Source organism: Pleurodeles waltl, chromosome 6, assembly GCF_031143425.1.
Source record: "Pleurodeles waltl isolate 20211129_DDA chromosome 6, aPleWal1.hap1.20221129, whole genome shotgun sequence".
Taxonomy (NCBI): Eukaryota; Metazoa; Chordata; class Amphibia; order Caudata; family Salamandridae; genus Pleurodeles; species Pleurodeles waltl.
Window position 1 is genome coordinate 662,002,043 of NC_090445.1, and position 12,715 is coordinate 662,014,757.

At 45.7% G+C, this 12,715-nt stretch overlaps 1 protein-coding gene across 1 annotated transcript in view; it reads right to left on the reverse strand.

Moving 5' to 3' along the window:
* LOC138300117 (fish-egg lectin-like) overlaps positions 1–9,206 on the reverse strand; it is a 51,102-nt gene extending 41,896 nt beyond the window's left edge. Inside the window, exon 1 of the mRNA XM_069239035.1 lies at positions 9,053–9,206. Coding sequence (XP_069095136.1) covers positions 9,053–9,104 — 52 coding nt within the window. The 5' untranslated portion in view covers positions 9,105–9,206. The remainder of the gene's footprint in view (positions 1–9,052) is intronic.
* Positions 9,207–12,715: the final 3,509 nt, after the last annotated feature.

Sequence of the window (12,715 nt, forward strand, 5' to 3'; positions counted from 1 at the left end):
GCCCTTTAGGTGTTTATTAACCCATCCCCACCTGATGACATTCCCATTACTACAATGCACAACATCCCCGACTTGTGCACCACTATGGGCTTGGGGGGCGTTTGCCAGAGTACCAAGTATCGACAGACTAAGGGCATTATGACCGATGTCGGTCCAATCGATGACTGCCATGTCATGCACAAATGGCCAACCCTTTAAGCTGATTGGAAAATAATTGATCGGGCTAGTATGACGTGACCTATTAAAAGTATGTCTGATCTCAGTATGAGATAAAAGTCTCCCATTTGCAGCTCTGAGATCAAACTTTACTGTTACTACAAACAGTTGTGCTGCCCTCTGAGACAATTTCACTGTGGGAACATCTAGAGGAGGAATTTTCCATCTTGCATCCTGTTCAGCTAATATATTCAGTTCTTTTGAAACAATTGACTCAAAAGTGGAATTGTGGTCACCAGCTAATAAAATCTCCCCTTTGCCATTGTAGTGTGTAAGGAAGTCCTTCTGTATGTGTATTGTTTTTGTTTCCGCATTCCAGTCATCAACACAGTTATTTACAGTGAATAACACCACGGAGTAAACACCATAGAAATCCATCCTTATGGCCAACACATCCAGAGATTTAACTGTTAGAACCCTTATTTAGCATTGCAATTATGTCCTTATCCATATCCAAAAGTCTTCCTCTGGGTGGCTGGGTTGCATTAATGCAAAATGAGGTATACTAATTCCTGATGGCCAGCCTTGTGCTCCAGGTCTCCTGAAAGAGGCAGATGCCATATTCATCTCTAAACTCTCCTCAATATGTGTACCCCAACTTTGGCCTAATCCCAGTCACGTTCCAAGACAAAATTGTAATTAAGTTATTGGCACGATCTAAAGATATTTCCTGGTCACATAGAACAGGTACCCTATCCAATATATAGAGTCTTTTTAGTCTGCATGTAGTCAACTGGGAGCTAGGCCTCGCACTAACCTCCAGAGAGCCAATCATATCAATCCTGTTGCATTACAGAGATCACTGACTGTTGAGGGCCTCACTCTTTCCATGAGCACAGTTTCATCAAACAGCTTCTTTCTCACTGAGTGGGTAATCTTTCGTCTTCTCCCAGTTAGAGAAAGTGACCAAACAATCGGTTTCATCCAGCCTACTGCACCAATGTATGTTCATGCCTACCAGCCTTGGGGCATAATGGAAATCTAATTTGTCACTATATTTAATCTGAATTTGGGTGTTAGAAATATCAATTCTGTGTGCATCCATGGGCAAAAGACCCTCCATCAAAGCTTGGTCCTTCAGAACCACTTTAATCAGATCACAGGGTTCGCTATTGGTCGCAAAGCCCTCAGTTCTAATAATATCACTCCTAATGATCGAATAGCACTTCTTTACATTCTGGAGCCAGTCGATAACTTTGTTAGTTAGGGAATCCTGACCTTCCCTAGACCCATAAGTGACTTTGGGGACTTTGGTTAGAAAGATCTGGCCCTGGTTAAAAGAGGGTGTGGGAAAGTGCCTGACTTGACTGAGAGTGCGCTGGGACCCTGCTAACCAGGCCCCAGCGCCAGTGTTCCTTCCCAAAACCGTACCTTGTTTCCACAATTGACACACCCTTGACACAGAACTATGTCCCTTGTAAAAGGTGCCAATAGTACCAAGGGCTCTGTGGCCAGGGATGGTCACTAAGTGCTGCAGCATGTATTGTACCACCCTAAAAGACCCCTTACCAAAAACATGCACAATACCATTGCAGCTTGTGTGGGCTGCTGAGGAGAAAAAGATAAAGTCAACATGGCATCCTTCCAGGGTGCCATGCCCACAAGCCACTGTCAGTGGCGTAGATAAGTCACCCCTCTAGCAAGTCTTACAGCCCTAAGACAGGGTGCACTATTCCACAGGTGAGGGCAGAGCTGCATGAGCAATATGCACCTACAGTGTCTAAGTCCATTCTTAGACATTGTAAGTGCAGTGTGGCCATATTGAGTACATGGGCTGGGAGTCTGTCATTACGAACTTCACAGCTCCATGATGGCTTCACTGAATTCTGGGAAGTTTGGTATCAGCACAAAAAACCCACACTGATGCCAATGTTGGGATTATTGTAAACTGCACACAAATGATGCCCCCTGTATTTTACCCAACTCTTTAGTGCAGGGTTGACCAGTCTTTGCCAGCCTGCCACGAACAAACAAGTTTCTGACCCCATGGGGTAAGAGCTTTGTGCTGTCTGGGGTCAGAAACAAAGCCTGCTCTGGGTGGAGGTGCTTTACACAACTTCCCCCTGCAGGAACTGTAACACTTGCCAGTGAGCCTCAAAGGCTCAGGCCTCCTGTTACAGTGCCCTAGGGCATTCCAGCTAGTGGAGCTGTGTGCCCCCACGGACCAAGTCCCACTTTTGGTGGCAGGTTTGGCAGGAAAATTAGGTAAAACCGGGGGGAGTGACCACTGCAGCTAGGACCACCACTAAGGTGTCCAGAGCAGAAGTGATCCCTTCCTTCTTGTTTTGGAGGGTAGGGACCAGTAGGGGTAGGGATCTACCCCCTCCCCAAAGGGAGTGGGCACTGGAAGGTTGTAGACACCCTCAGGAACAGTAGCCATTGGCTACTGCCCTCTGGCCCGTGTAACACCCTAAATTTGTATTTAGGGGCTGCCCTGAACCGCACTCACCAGATTCCTGGTGACCCCAGAAGAAAGAAGCAAGAAAAGGGACTGCTAAGCTGATCCCACCAGTGAAGACTCCAGACGACAACTGACTTGTCCCCAGCCCTACCGGCCTGTCTGCAGCTTCAAAGAAGCCTGAGGCAGCACATCCTGCAGGACCAGCGACCTCTACAAACCCCCAGAGGACTACCTGCCCAGCAGAGGACTTAGAATTCCTGAGGACAGCGGCCTGTCCAAAAAGAAGTCACAATGGGACTCTAGAACCACCCTGGATCCGCAAGCCCTCTCCACTCTGCACCTGATGCCCATGGCTCAAGTCAGGTAGCCCACCGGTCCAGAGAAGGTCCGCAGATGATTCTAACCTCAAGTCCATCCAGGGTTGACCTCTCCTGGCTACCAGGACGATGCCTGTAGCCTGAATCTGGAGGCACCCCTGACCATGACTGGATCTGACAAAGATTCCTGACTCCTAAAGGTACTCCTGCATCTGCAGCCCCCTGGCCTTGGGGAATCAGAACAGATCCAATGGATCCAGCAAGCAGCTTTCTTGCCCCCGGGGTTCCCTTGTTGAAAAGCATTATTTGCATCCTGCACCCGGCTGCCCCTGTGCCGCTGAGAGTGTGTGTTTGGTGCTGACTTTTGCCACCCCCCCCCGCCAGTGCTGACCTCAACCCCCCCATGCCTATGTCCCGAAACCATGGGTATTTATCTGCAATCTCTTTTCTACTAAGTCCCCCCAGCCCTCATAGGATTCCATTCCAAACCCTACACCAACTTTGACCTCTGCTCACGGCTGGCCCCATGTTGCCGGTGATACACTTTGGGGGTCAACTTGAGCTTTGACCTGTTGACATCCTAACCCCTTAAGACTGGAATCGTAAGTTGTGTACTTAACTGTTTTCTGTACTAACACTTTTCCCCCATAGGACTCTATTGACCCCTATGAAAAATTGCACTGTATCAACTTTTGAAACTGACAAGTGTTACTTGTAAGCTGCTTTACCTACAAAATCCAAACAAAGTACATTTGATACAAATGCTTGATACCTACTTACAATTGTACTTACTTGTGACAAAGATCTGGTGGTTCTCATAGTAAAGTAACAAAATATAGTTTGGCTATATAAAAACAACTGGGCTGGAGTTAGTCATTGAGTGTGTTCCTCATTGCTTGACTGTGTCTGTGCAACAAATGCGTTGCGCTTCCCTCTTAGAGGTGTAACTGCTTGACCACACTACTACAAAAAAGAGCATTAGTATTATCTTCTTTAGCCCCTGTTAAGCCTATTGGGAACTCCTGAACTATATACACACCATACCATATTTTGGTACAGTATATACAGAGCCATAGTCCTACAGAGGGTAACCTGAATGTCTGGCTAGTCTTGAGCATTGGCCCTCTCAGTGGATGATGGTGGGGGAATCTCCCAAGGACACTGCATTCACTATTTAGTACCCTACTATGTATATCTCTGCCCCTTCAAGTGACACAACTTGGGTCATATCTATTCACATCCATACAACCCGTCCCCCTCCCTTCTTGATGGGGCGTTGGCATATGTGGTATCTCCCTCAGTCTCCCAGTATTTGAGGACAAAGAGGTTAACTGGGACACAGGGCTCGGTGATGGAAGAGGCATGTGGGATCCTAAGGGCCTTTGCATCTGTACTGGAGGAGGGAGGTCAGATCTTGGGAGTATATCCATCCCACGATCCCCATCAATGTGCCCAATCTGGGTAGAACTCTTCAACAATATGATCTCATTTATTTTTCCTTTCAGGGATTTTATAACCTACTTTAGGGCCTGGACCTCTTCCCTCAGCCCGGTTATAATGTCCCCTAATTTGTGAACATTTAAAGAAGCACTGGGCTGAATTAAATATCCATTTGTTACCTTCTCCTCCCCGCCAATCTCACCATCACCTGGGGTACAAAGAATGAAAAACCTTTTTCACATTGGACTTCAGGGTTGACCAAAACCAAAGAATAATTCCTCGGACCCTTGTCAAAAGTATATAGGTTCTGCTAGATCTTTGTTGAAAGTAAACAAGGGGTGGAGACAGGAAGCTGCTCCCTAGTAAACATATCAGGACCTTCCTCTTTGATCTTCTCTTCTTTGCAGGGCAAGGGGATGTCTACGGAGAGCCTGTTTGGTCAAGTGCAGTGGGAGGGTTTAGTAGCTCCTGTACTTCCTCCAAAAGATCTTCAATTCTGTCCATGCCACAGTGCCCACCTGGTATTGTAGAGCCTTTCTTCAGTATTGGGCAGGGGGTGAGTGGCTGTATCCATTGAAAGTTTCACAGAGGTTATTCAAAATCAATTTAAAATGAATACAATAACACAAAACCTCACTCAGTTGATTCAAAAGAACATTGCACTGAATGTATAATATGTACATGTTTCCAGTTGGAAATTCTCATATCACCAAATTTTGGAGCATAAATGTGCTAGTATGCTTGCTGTGATGTAAAGCTTAGCAGCTGTTGCAGGATCCCTCACACCCAGCCATGAGGAGAGATTCCTGCATCCACTTCATCTGTCAGAAGTTGCTCTGCATGAACTTGGGTCTCATCAAAGCCACATTTGGAGTACTGGCTATAGTCCTCAACAGGTGTCAGAGTCATTTTTAGGTTTCACTTGCACAGAGTTTGCGCTGTGGCGAAATCTTTTGTATTTGAAAACAAATTGTAAAAATGGGCTTGCAGCCCACCCACAGCCTTCCCATTGCTTACCATTAGTAGGCTTCCCTGATCACTCCCCTTTTCTTGCTTTTCATTGGGCAGCAGCAGCTTGTGACTACAGATATACTATGAAGTGCTGCCAGCGTATTCATGTAAATAGTGTATTTGTTGATTTCTCCCCTTACAATTCATTCATATGCCATCAATTGGTTTGGGTTTTTTGTTTTGGTTCAATTATATAGCAAGACATCTATTTCCTTTAACATTCTTATGCATTCTGAGAGTTGTAGGCCTTGTTCATTTAACTCGATCAAACTCAACTAACAGTAAATATTTGTTTGTAGAATCATAAACTTGGTGGTATGATGTCATGTGGTAAGCTTAGTAATGATTTCATGTATATAGTTTCTTGGTTATAAAACATTTTCCATTACTCTTCGTAAGAAGTGTGTTTTCTTATGAAAACACAGTAAATAGAAGTTACAGCACTTGGTTTGTGAGTGAGAAATGGTTTACAGCATTCGCTATTAACTAAACCGCTTCGTGGCACTGTGTGATCTGTCTCCGTCCGTACTTTGCTTGAATTGTGGCTTCCGCATGAGGGGCGCCGGTTGTCTGTACATTTTCAAGGAGCAACTGCGTCTCTCTGTATCATAGTGAGTTCACTCCGGGTAACTTTTTCCAATCCTACGTGCTCTTTCACGTGTTTTCGAGGTACCTCCAGCCTCGTGGTTTGACATTCATTTTCATTGTGTTTTGTGTAGAACCCTTAAAAACGTCCCTCCTGTGCTCCCCCCCAGTTTATGTATTCTATGGTCGCCTGGATATGTTGTACCATCTGTGTTATGTATTGTGCAACTCTTGTGACAAAGATCACGTTCCTGTCAATTAATTTATACAAATATATTGTGAAGTGCTGTCAGTGTAGTCATGTGAATAGTGTATTCCTGGTTTATCTCCTTATGATTCATGCATACTCCATCAAAAACAAGTAAGTGTGCTATTAAGATTGCCTAACCACGCCCTCTTAGAGGACACATATTAATTTTAACGAGATCCCTCAGTGCCACAGAGAGTTTGTACTTTTGCTCTGTGCAGTAGTAGAGTTTCAATTTCACATCTTACCAAAATATCCATGAACGTGTTTAATGTGCTTAAATAACTCTGAATTAACTTTTGGTTACAGAGTGCATTTTGGACGAAACGTCGTTGAATGCACCTTCTTTTACAAACATTTGCATTGAGGTATTAATAGAAACAAAAGCCACTTTCCGAGTGCACCTGAAAAAGTGTATAGTCACCTATGGCTTGGTTGGGACGGGGAAAGGGTTGAGGGCATTGTCCTGAAGAGGAGCACTTTTTATATATATGTACACCTTATTAACTAAGCCACTAACATTCTACCTTTATAAAGTACTAAATCTAAAGCATGCTGGTTTTTGTTTTACATTCCATATAAGTTCATATAATTACTTGAGCTAACACCGGCATGGAACAACAGAGAATAACTGTGTAAGGGGCAGAAAAGGAACACCTTGGCGCTCTACATAACACCTACAAAAACAGATGATTGCAAACAGTAGTTACGCGGGTTTACAGGAAGAAATGTTCAGAATCACGGATTTTGAGAACGGAAAATACATATAACGACCGCCAAATTTATGTTCTCAAGCTGGTCTGCCTCAAAATTTAGCATTATCGCTATTTAATTATTTAATGAAGGGAAGCTATATCTCTAGCTCGCACGGTAAAAGCTGTTGTCTCCCCCTCTACGAAAGCTGTCTGGGGAGTTCACGATTGTCTGTCATTGCGCTTTTTTCTTTTTTCTTTTAACTTTAACTGCTCTGCAATATGTAAAAAAAAAACATTGACAAAGTCAGTAGAATTTGCACAGGCACAACCTATTGGCTTTGCCAATGCTTGTTGTGTGTGTGAGTGCGCTACCAGACCCCCCTACATGTGTAAGGCTTCCTCATGGTGAGTGAGGCTTGAGGTCTGGAAAACACACACAGGAGGTTAAGGGGTTACATACTCATAACGTGTCAGGGGCAACACACATTGGAGGATCTGGCAGAGATTACAAGCTGGGTGTGTACATGGGAAGGCTATGAGGAGATGCACCTTCTTGGAGCTAAGGAGGCCGGTATACAGGAATGTGATAGCGAGCAACGCAAGAGTCTATTGGGATGGCGAGGGATGGAAGTGCTGAGAAAAGACAAAAAGGCAAGAAGGCTTGGGGAATGGACACATGGAGGGGGTATAAGACAGAGCCACACCCAATAGTGCTTTGAGGGGACACAACATTAGCTAAGGGAAGATACAAATGAGGGAGATATGGGTTGGTGGACATTCTAGGAGGGGGGGGGGGATACAGAAGTGCCAAGAGATAAATAGGCCAATGAAGTGCTTAGTTGAAAAAGACACAAAGGCAAACATAGAAGTGCTTGGGAGAAATGTATATGTTGGACTTGCTAGATAAAGACAGAAAAGGTTCCCTCAGGGAGGTAGATGTGCTGCTCTTAGCGAGATAGTCACCAGAGTGGCTTAAGCCAGAAACTAGCACAATGTCAGTGAGACAAACTTTAGAAGAGCTTAGGCACACAGGCGGATCTGGGGAAGGTGGCCCTCAGGAGAACTGAGAGGAGAGGGAAACCGAGGATACCTTTTGCAGGATGGTCACATAGCAGGCAGTGAAAAAAGATGCGAAATAGGAACAAAGTATGGGAAGCATCTACACTCATGTTCAAAATGTACACAAAACCAAAACATGCACTGTTTCGTGTACAATGCCTAATAGTAACAGATGTAAATACTACAGAACACTTTCTAGCTAGATTAGAAAACATTCCTATGGGTTTACAAAAGATCAGAGGCCACTCGTGTGGAAGATGCTGTAATATTCGGGTGAATCATGAAGAAATGCGGGGTCCCTTTCACATTAGACTCTGGCTGGCACTCTAAGACTGTATTACATTATCTAAGCCTTAGAGTCAACTCCCTATGTTTCTTGTGTGCACCATCAATTGATGGTGAGTGAGGGTCTCGTTGTAAGTCATTGTGTTTCTTGCTCCCGTTGCACAGTCCGACCCTTCCTCAGACTCTGCGGTAGGAGGCGCTGTACTTTATAGCAGACCCCTGCTTATACCTGCCTTGTGTTTATTGTTCTCGCTGTCTGGTCTATGCCTGCTCCCAGTTAGATTCTGCTGTCTCTGCGGCGCAGTACACCTGTACGCCTTCCCCCTCACTGTGCTCTCGGTTTAATGCCTCCTTATTCAATAATATGTATCGTCCCTGAGGAACCCACCCCCACACGTCATTCCGAGGTTCAAGGCTCACTATTCTCACAATGACCCTTTCTCCACACTGTGCCGCATGAACATGACTTTTCTGTTTTTGAGAGCGTTTTCTAGTCTCTTTTCTACTTTAAGGCCGTTGTGCTGTTGTCATTGTGCTTTCTGCGAGGATGACCTGAATCTCTCACCAACCTTCTGTTTATATGGTGTGCTCTGCAATTTTACTTACCTTTACAACTATTAAGACCTCTTTGGCACAATTTTAAAATCTGTGTTATGCCAGCGCATTGCAATCAAAATTGATCAACGTGTATGCCTTGTTCTTTCGCACAGTTCAGCGCTCTGAAACCCGATCGGTTGGAGTTGGCACTGTATAAGACAACAAATAAAGGTATACATAAAACCGGTGTCCATCATACCTGAACAGAGTCCCAACAGGGGCAGAAACAAGAGGACACCGGAGATGCTCATCTTCGAGTTTTCTTTGAGTTCTTCCCTCACTGCAGAGTCCACTAGTAAGAGTAACGCCGGCGCGCGGACTTAAATACTCAACGCAGGAGGGAGAGAGGGAAGATTAAGGAAGGTGTTTGAAATGTGATCCTGTTTGCCTGGGATTAATGCATCCAAGCAAGAGCGGCCTGCTCCGTTTAGGGCGGGGGTGAAATGTGGTTTTCGAAAAAGCCGCTTTGTTCCAGGCCATTAGCTCCAGAAAGAACAGAAAAGATCCCTGTAAATACCCTTCCGTCAGCCGCTTGCTGTTGAAGACGTCAACAGTAACACTCGAGGAAAGAGCCAGTAATCAATAATACCCCACACTCGGACTGCACCTGTCAGGGGCGAATTCGGCCACCCGTGCAAGATTTCAGAGGGGGTAATGGTGCTGAGGGGGTGCTCTCCTCCTCCCTTTAAATGTCACAAATCGGCAACTCCACTCGTCCCTACTACACCAGGGGCAACTGCAGGGAGGAGTCTAGTGCCGAGGGGGCTGCAGGACATATCACGTCTCCCAAAGCAAAGATCTCTCCCAGTCCTAACCTAGTGAAGGGTATAGATGACCAAGCTAAGAGATTCAGTCATCCCTCTCCTACAGCGTTCAACTCCCCAAAGGGAGGATATAATCCTCCCATCACATGTAGGAGGATACAAGAGCCCCTGCATGAGGAATTAGCTCTAGCCCTCACCTGGAGGAGGCTACAACATCCTCAAAGGTGAGATTAATCCCATCCCTCATCTAGAGAAAGGTACAGCATCCCCAAGGGAAGGACTCAGCCAAGCTGTCACCTAGAGGATGATGCAGTACTTCTAAATGAATGATTAAGCCTAAATCACATTTAAAGGCAGCACACCCTCGAAGGATTGATTCACTTCAATCCTCGCTCGAAGAATGAGAGCTTTGATTTTCGCATTTTCCCATATTATCAGGAAAGATAAAGTGGGAGTGTTCGGGTCTACTCTCTCATTACAGGAGCACTAAACTGAACCTTGCCTATACCTTGTCCATGCCATTGCCAGGTCACGAGTATTCCAAGTCTACAGAGAAGATGAAAATTGTTTTTTACTTTAAATGTATTTCATCAATAAATAGCTTTCTATGCCTCACAGAAATAAACCAGCCACGGGATGTGGAGTAAAGCTGCCTTTTCAGCACCTATACGGATCTGCGCGATGTCTGTGCCAGCCAGACCATAGAAGTAGCAAGGTTGGTTTCCCCAGAACAATATCTGCCAGTACAGGTCTTTAGAGTAACTCAGCACAAGGGCAGGAGTATGTCCCTTGTATGGCCATAGCATTCTTAGCCTATGCAGGGGTATTTGCCCATAGGGGGATCATTGTAAGTCCCCAGATGACCCTTCCTTGGCAATGATCTACTGGCAGGAAAGGCGCAGGGAGGGCTGTCTGCCAGGGGTTCCCAAAATCAGTGATTCCTAGCGGTACTGTCCCTAAATGGAGGGCCAAATGAAGAGTAAGAGGTGGATGCCATCCACAGTGGGAGGACCAGAGGGGCAGGGGATACCTGCTCTGAGAGGAGAGCACCCCAAAACAGTCTCTGTAAGGCCACTTCTGACCTGAAGGTGCTGCCTGCGCTATCTCAGAGACAGGGGACAGGAGGCGTGCAGGCAGACCCATACATGACATTGCCGCTGTGTGTAACCCTTGAGGGCGGCTGTGTGTTTGCCCAGGAAAACCTCGACTACCAGCCACATGTTCAGTCTCTGGGTAAAGACTTTGAGCTAAGGAGACAGTTTTAGGGTGTTGCCTCTAAGATGCTGGAAATAAGAGTGGCGGGAGGGTATCTGCAACCTCAAGTTGTAGCCCTCCTATTCGGGGAAACCTAAGAGGTCAAATAGACCTCAGGAGAAAGTGGGGGACTCATGCAAACAACACAGCGGGAAGTGAGGCCTACCCAAGGCCTTAGGTTGGAGCCTCCACCTGGCAGGTGAAGGCAAGGGACCTGGTTCTTGATGCTGCTGTTAGTGGCTTCTCTTTGTTGTTAGCCTTTTGGGCAGAGTGTGCCCTGAGTCGAGGACAGAAGTTTGACCTTGGGGCAGATTGGGAGACATAACCTTGTTGGTCATGGGGTACTGTCCTCCTACTACGATTCATCTGTGAGCTAGCTAGGGTAGGTGCCTCAAAAGTGAGGTCTGCAGATAAAGAGGAGGTGTCCTCATGGACAGTGTTAGTGTCTAGGGAATATGGTGACAGGGGAGTGTAGGTTTAGAGGTGCATTGAACAGACAGTTGCTACTGCAAAAGCAGTGAAGCTTCCACGTTCTCTTGCCCGAGCAGGGAAATCCACCAAGAGATTGATTAGTCTGCCCTAGCAATTGCTTGTGGGCGGCCTGTGTAGGAAATCCACCTTTTCTGTGGGGTCACAGCAGATTATTTTTGCATTTTGTCAGACCCTATGTTTTTGCTTGATTTATAACTCTGTGCACTGTATCCCCGCTAAGCAGTGGTGAATTGCCTGTGCTTTCCTTTAAACATGGTTGAATTGGCTAAGTCCTTAATGACACATTTAACTTATCTATAAGTCCCTGGTATATGGTGCGGAAAGTGCACTCAGGGAGTGTAAGTTAAGTGCCACCAGTCGACTGCAGCACCTATTGCATTATCCACTGCAGTGCAAGGTAAACATGACGTTAAGCCTACACTTTGTAGCCTGACTTCTGTAAACTTTGTTTTATCAAAATAAACCTTCTGAAGGATATTTTAAACCACAGATTTCTCACCATCTGAACAGCTCCAGGAGCCAGACTGAATCTGGAGAATCGTCTTTGGCAATTTCCTCACACATCATTATGTGGCATTGTGCTGCTCAGTGTCAGATCTGTCTGCCTCGGATGTTACGTAGGGGCCCCTACATAGCCGACCTCCTTCACATGCTAACATCAGTTCCTTCCTTTCTGTTCCTTCTGGATTTGGAGCTAGTTTCCTCAAATTCATTATTCCTGAAAGACTTGTTTCTCACGCATTTTTCTAGTGTACAAGGGACACAATACTAAAAAGATTCAATAATGTGTGATAAGTGAACGAAGATGAATCAAAAGGCCGCCCAGGATCTCAAAGTCAAATTATATGTGCACAACACCAATGAAAAGTTAGGAAGGCCCAATCCAGTTCAAATTTTATGACACTGATGCATTCTCATTCCCAAGGCCAATCTCACGCCCAATCCTCTTCATGCTGTAAGCCATTAGGTAAGTTAGAAGCATAGGAAGCCCAAGCACAGCTCCTCTTCGTCCCATCACTTCTACCAAATTAAGTTGTGCAGTGCCCCAAGTACCTTTAGGCAGCAAACTCAGTCTCTGTGTTCGTAACCGGTTCCAGTCCTCGTTACAATGCAACCCCCATTTCTGGGTCCATCTGCAATGCCGAAACAGATCAAGAAATTCAGGGATGCCATATTGGGGCTTTCCTGAACTCTATCAGATGTCTGTGGAGCACCTAGGGCCCCTAAAGGTCCATGTGGTCCTCCAGTCAGGTTAGGGCACGAAAACAGATGCCAGAATGCCATATGTCATCACATGGCCTCAAAAACCAGAGTCGATAATCCTTTCAGACTTGGAAATAACTTCAGAAACT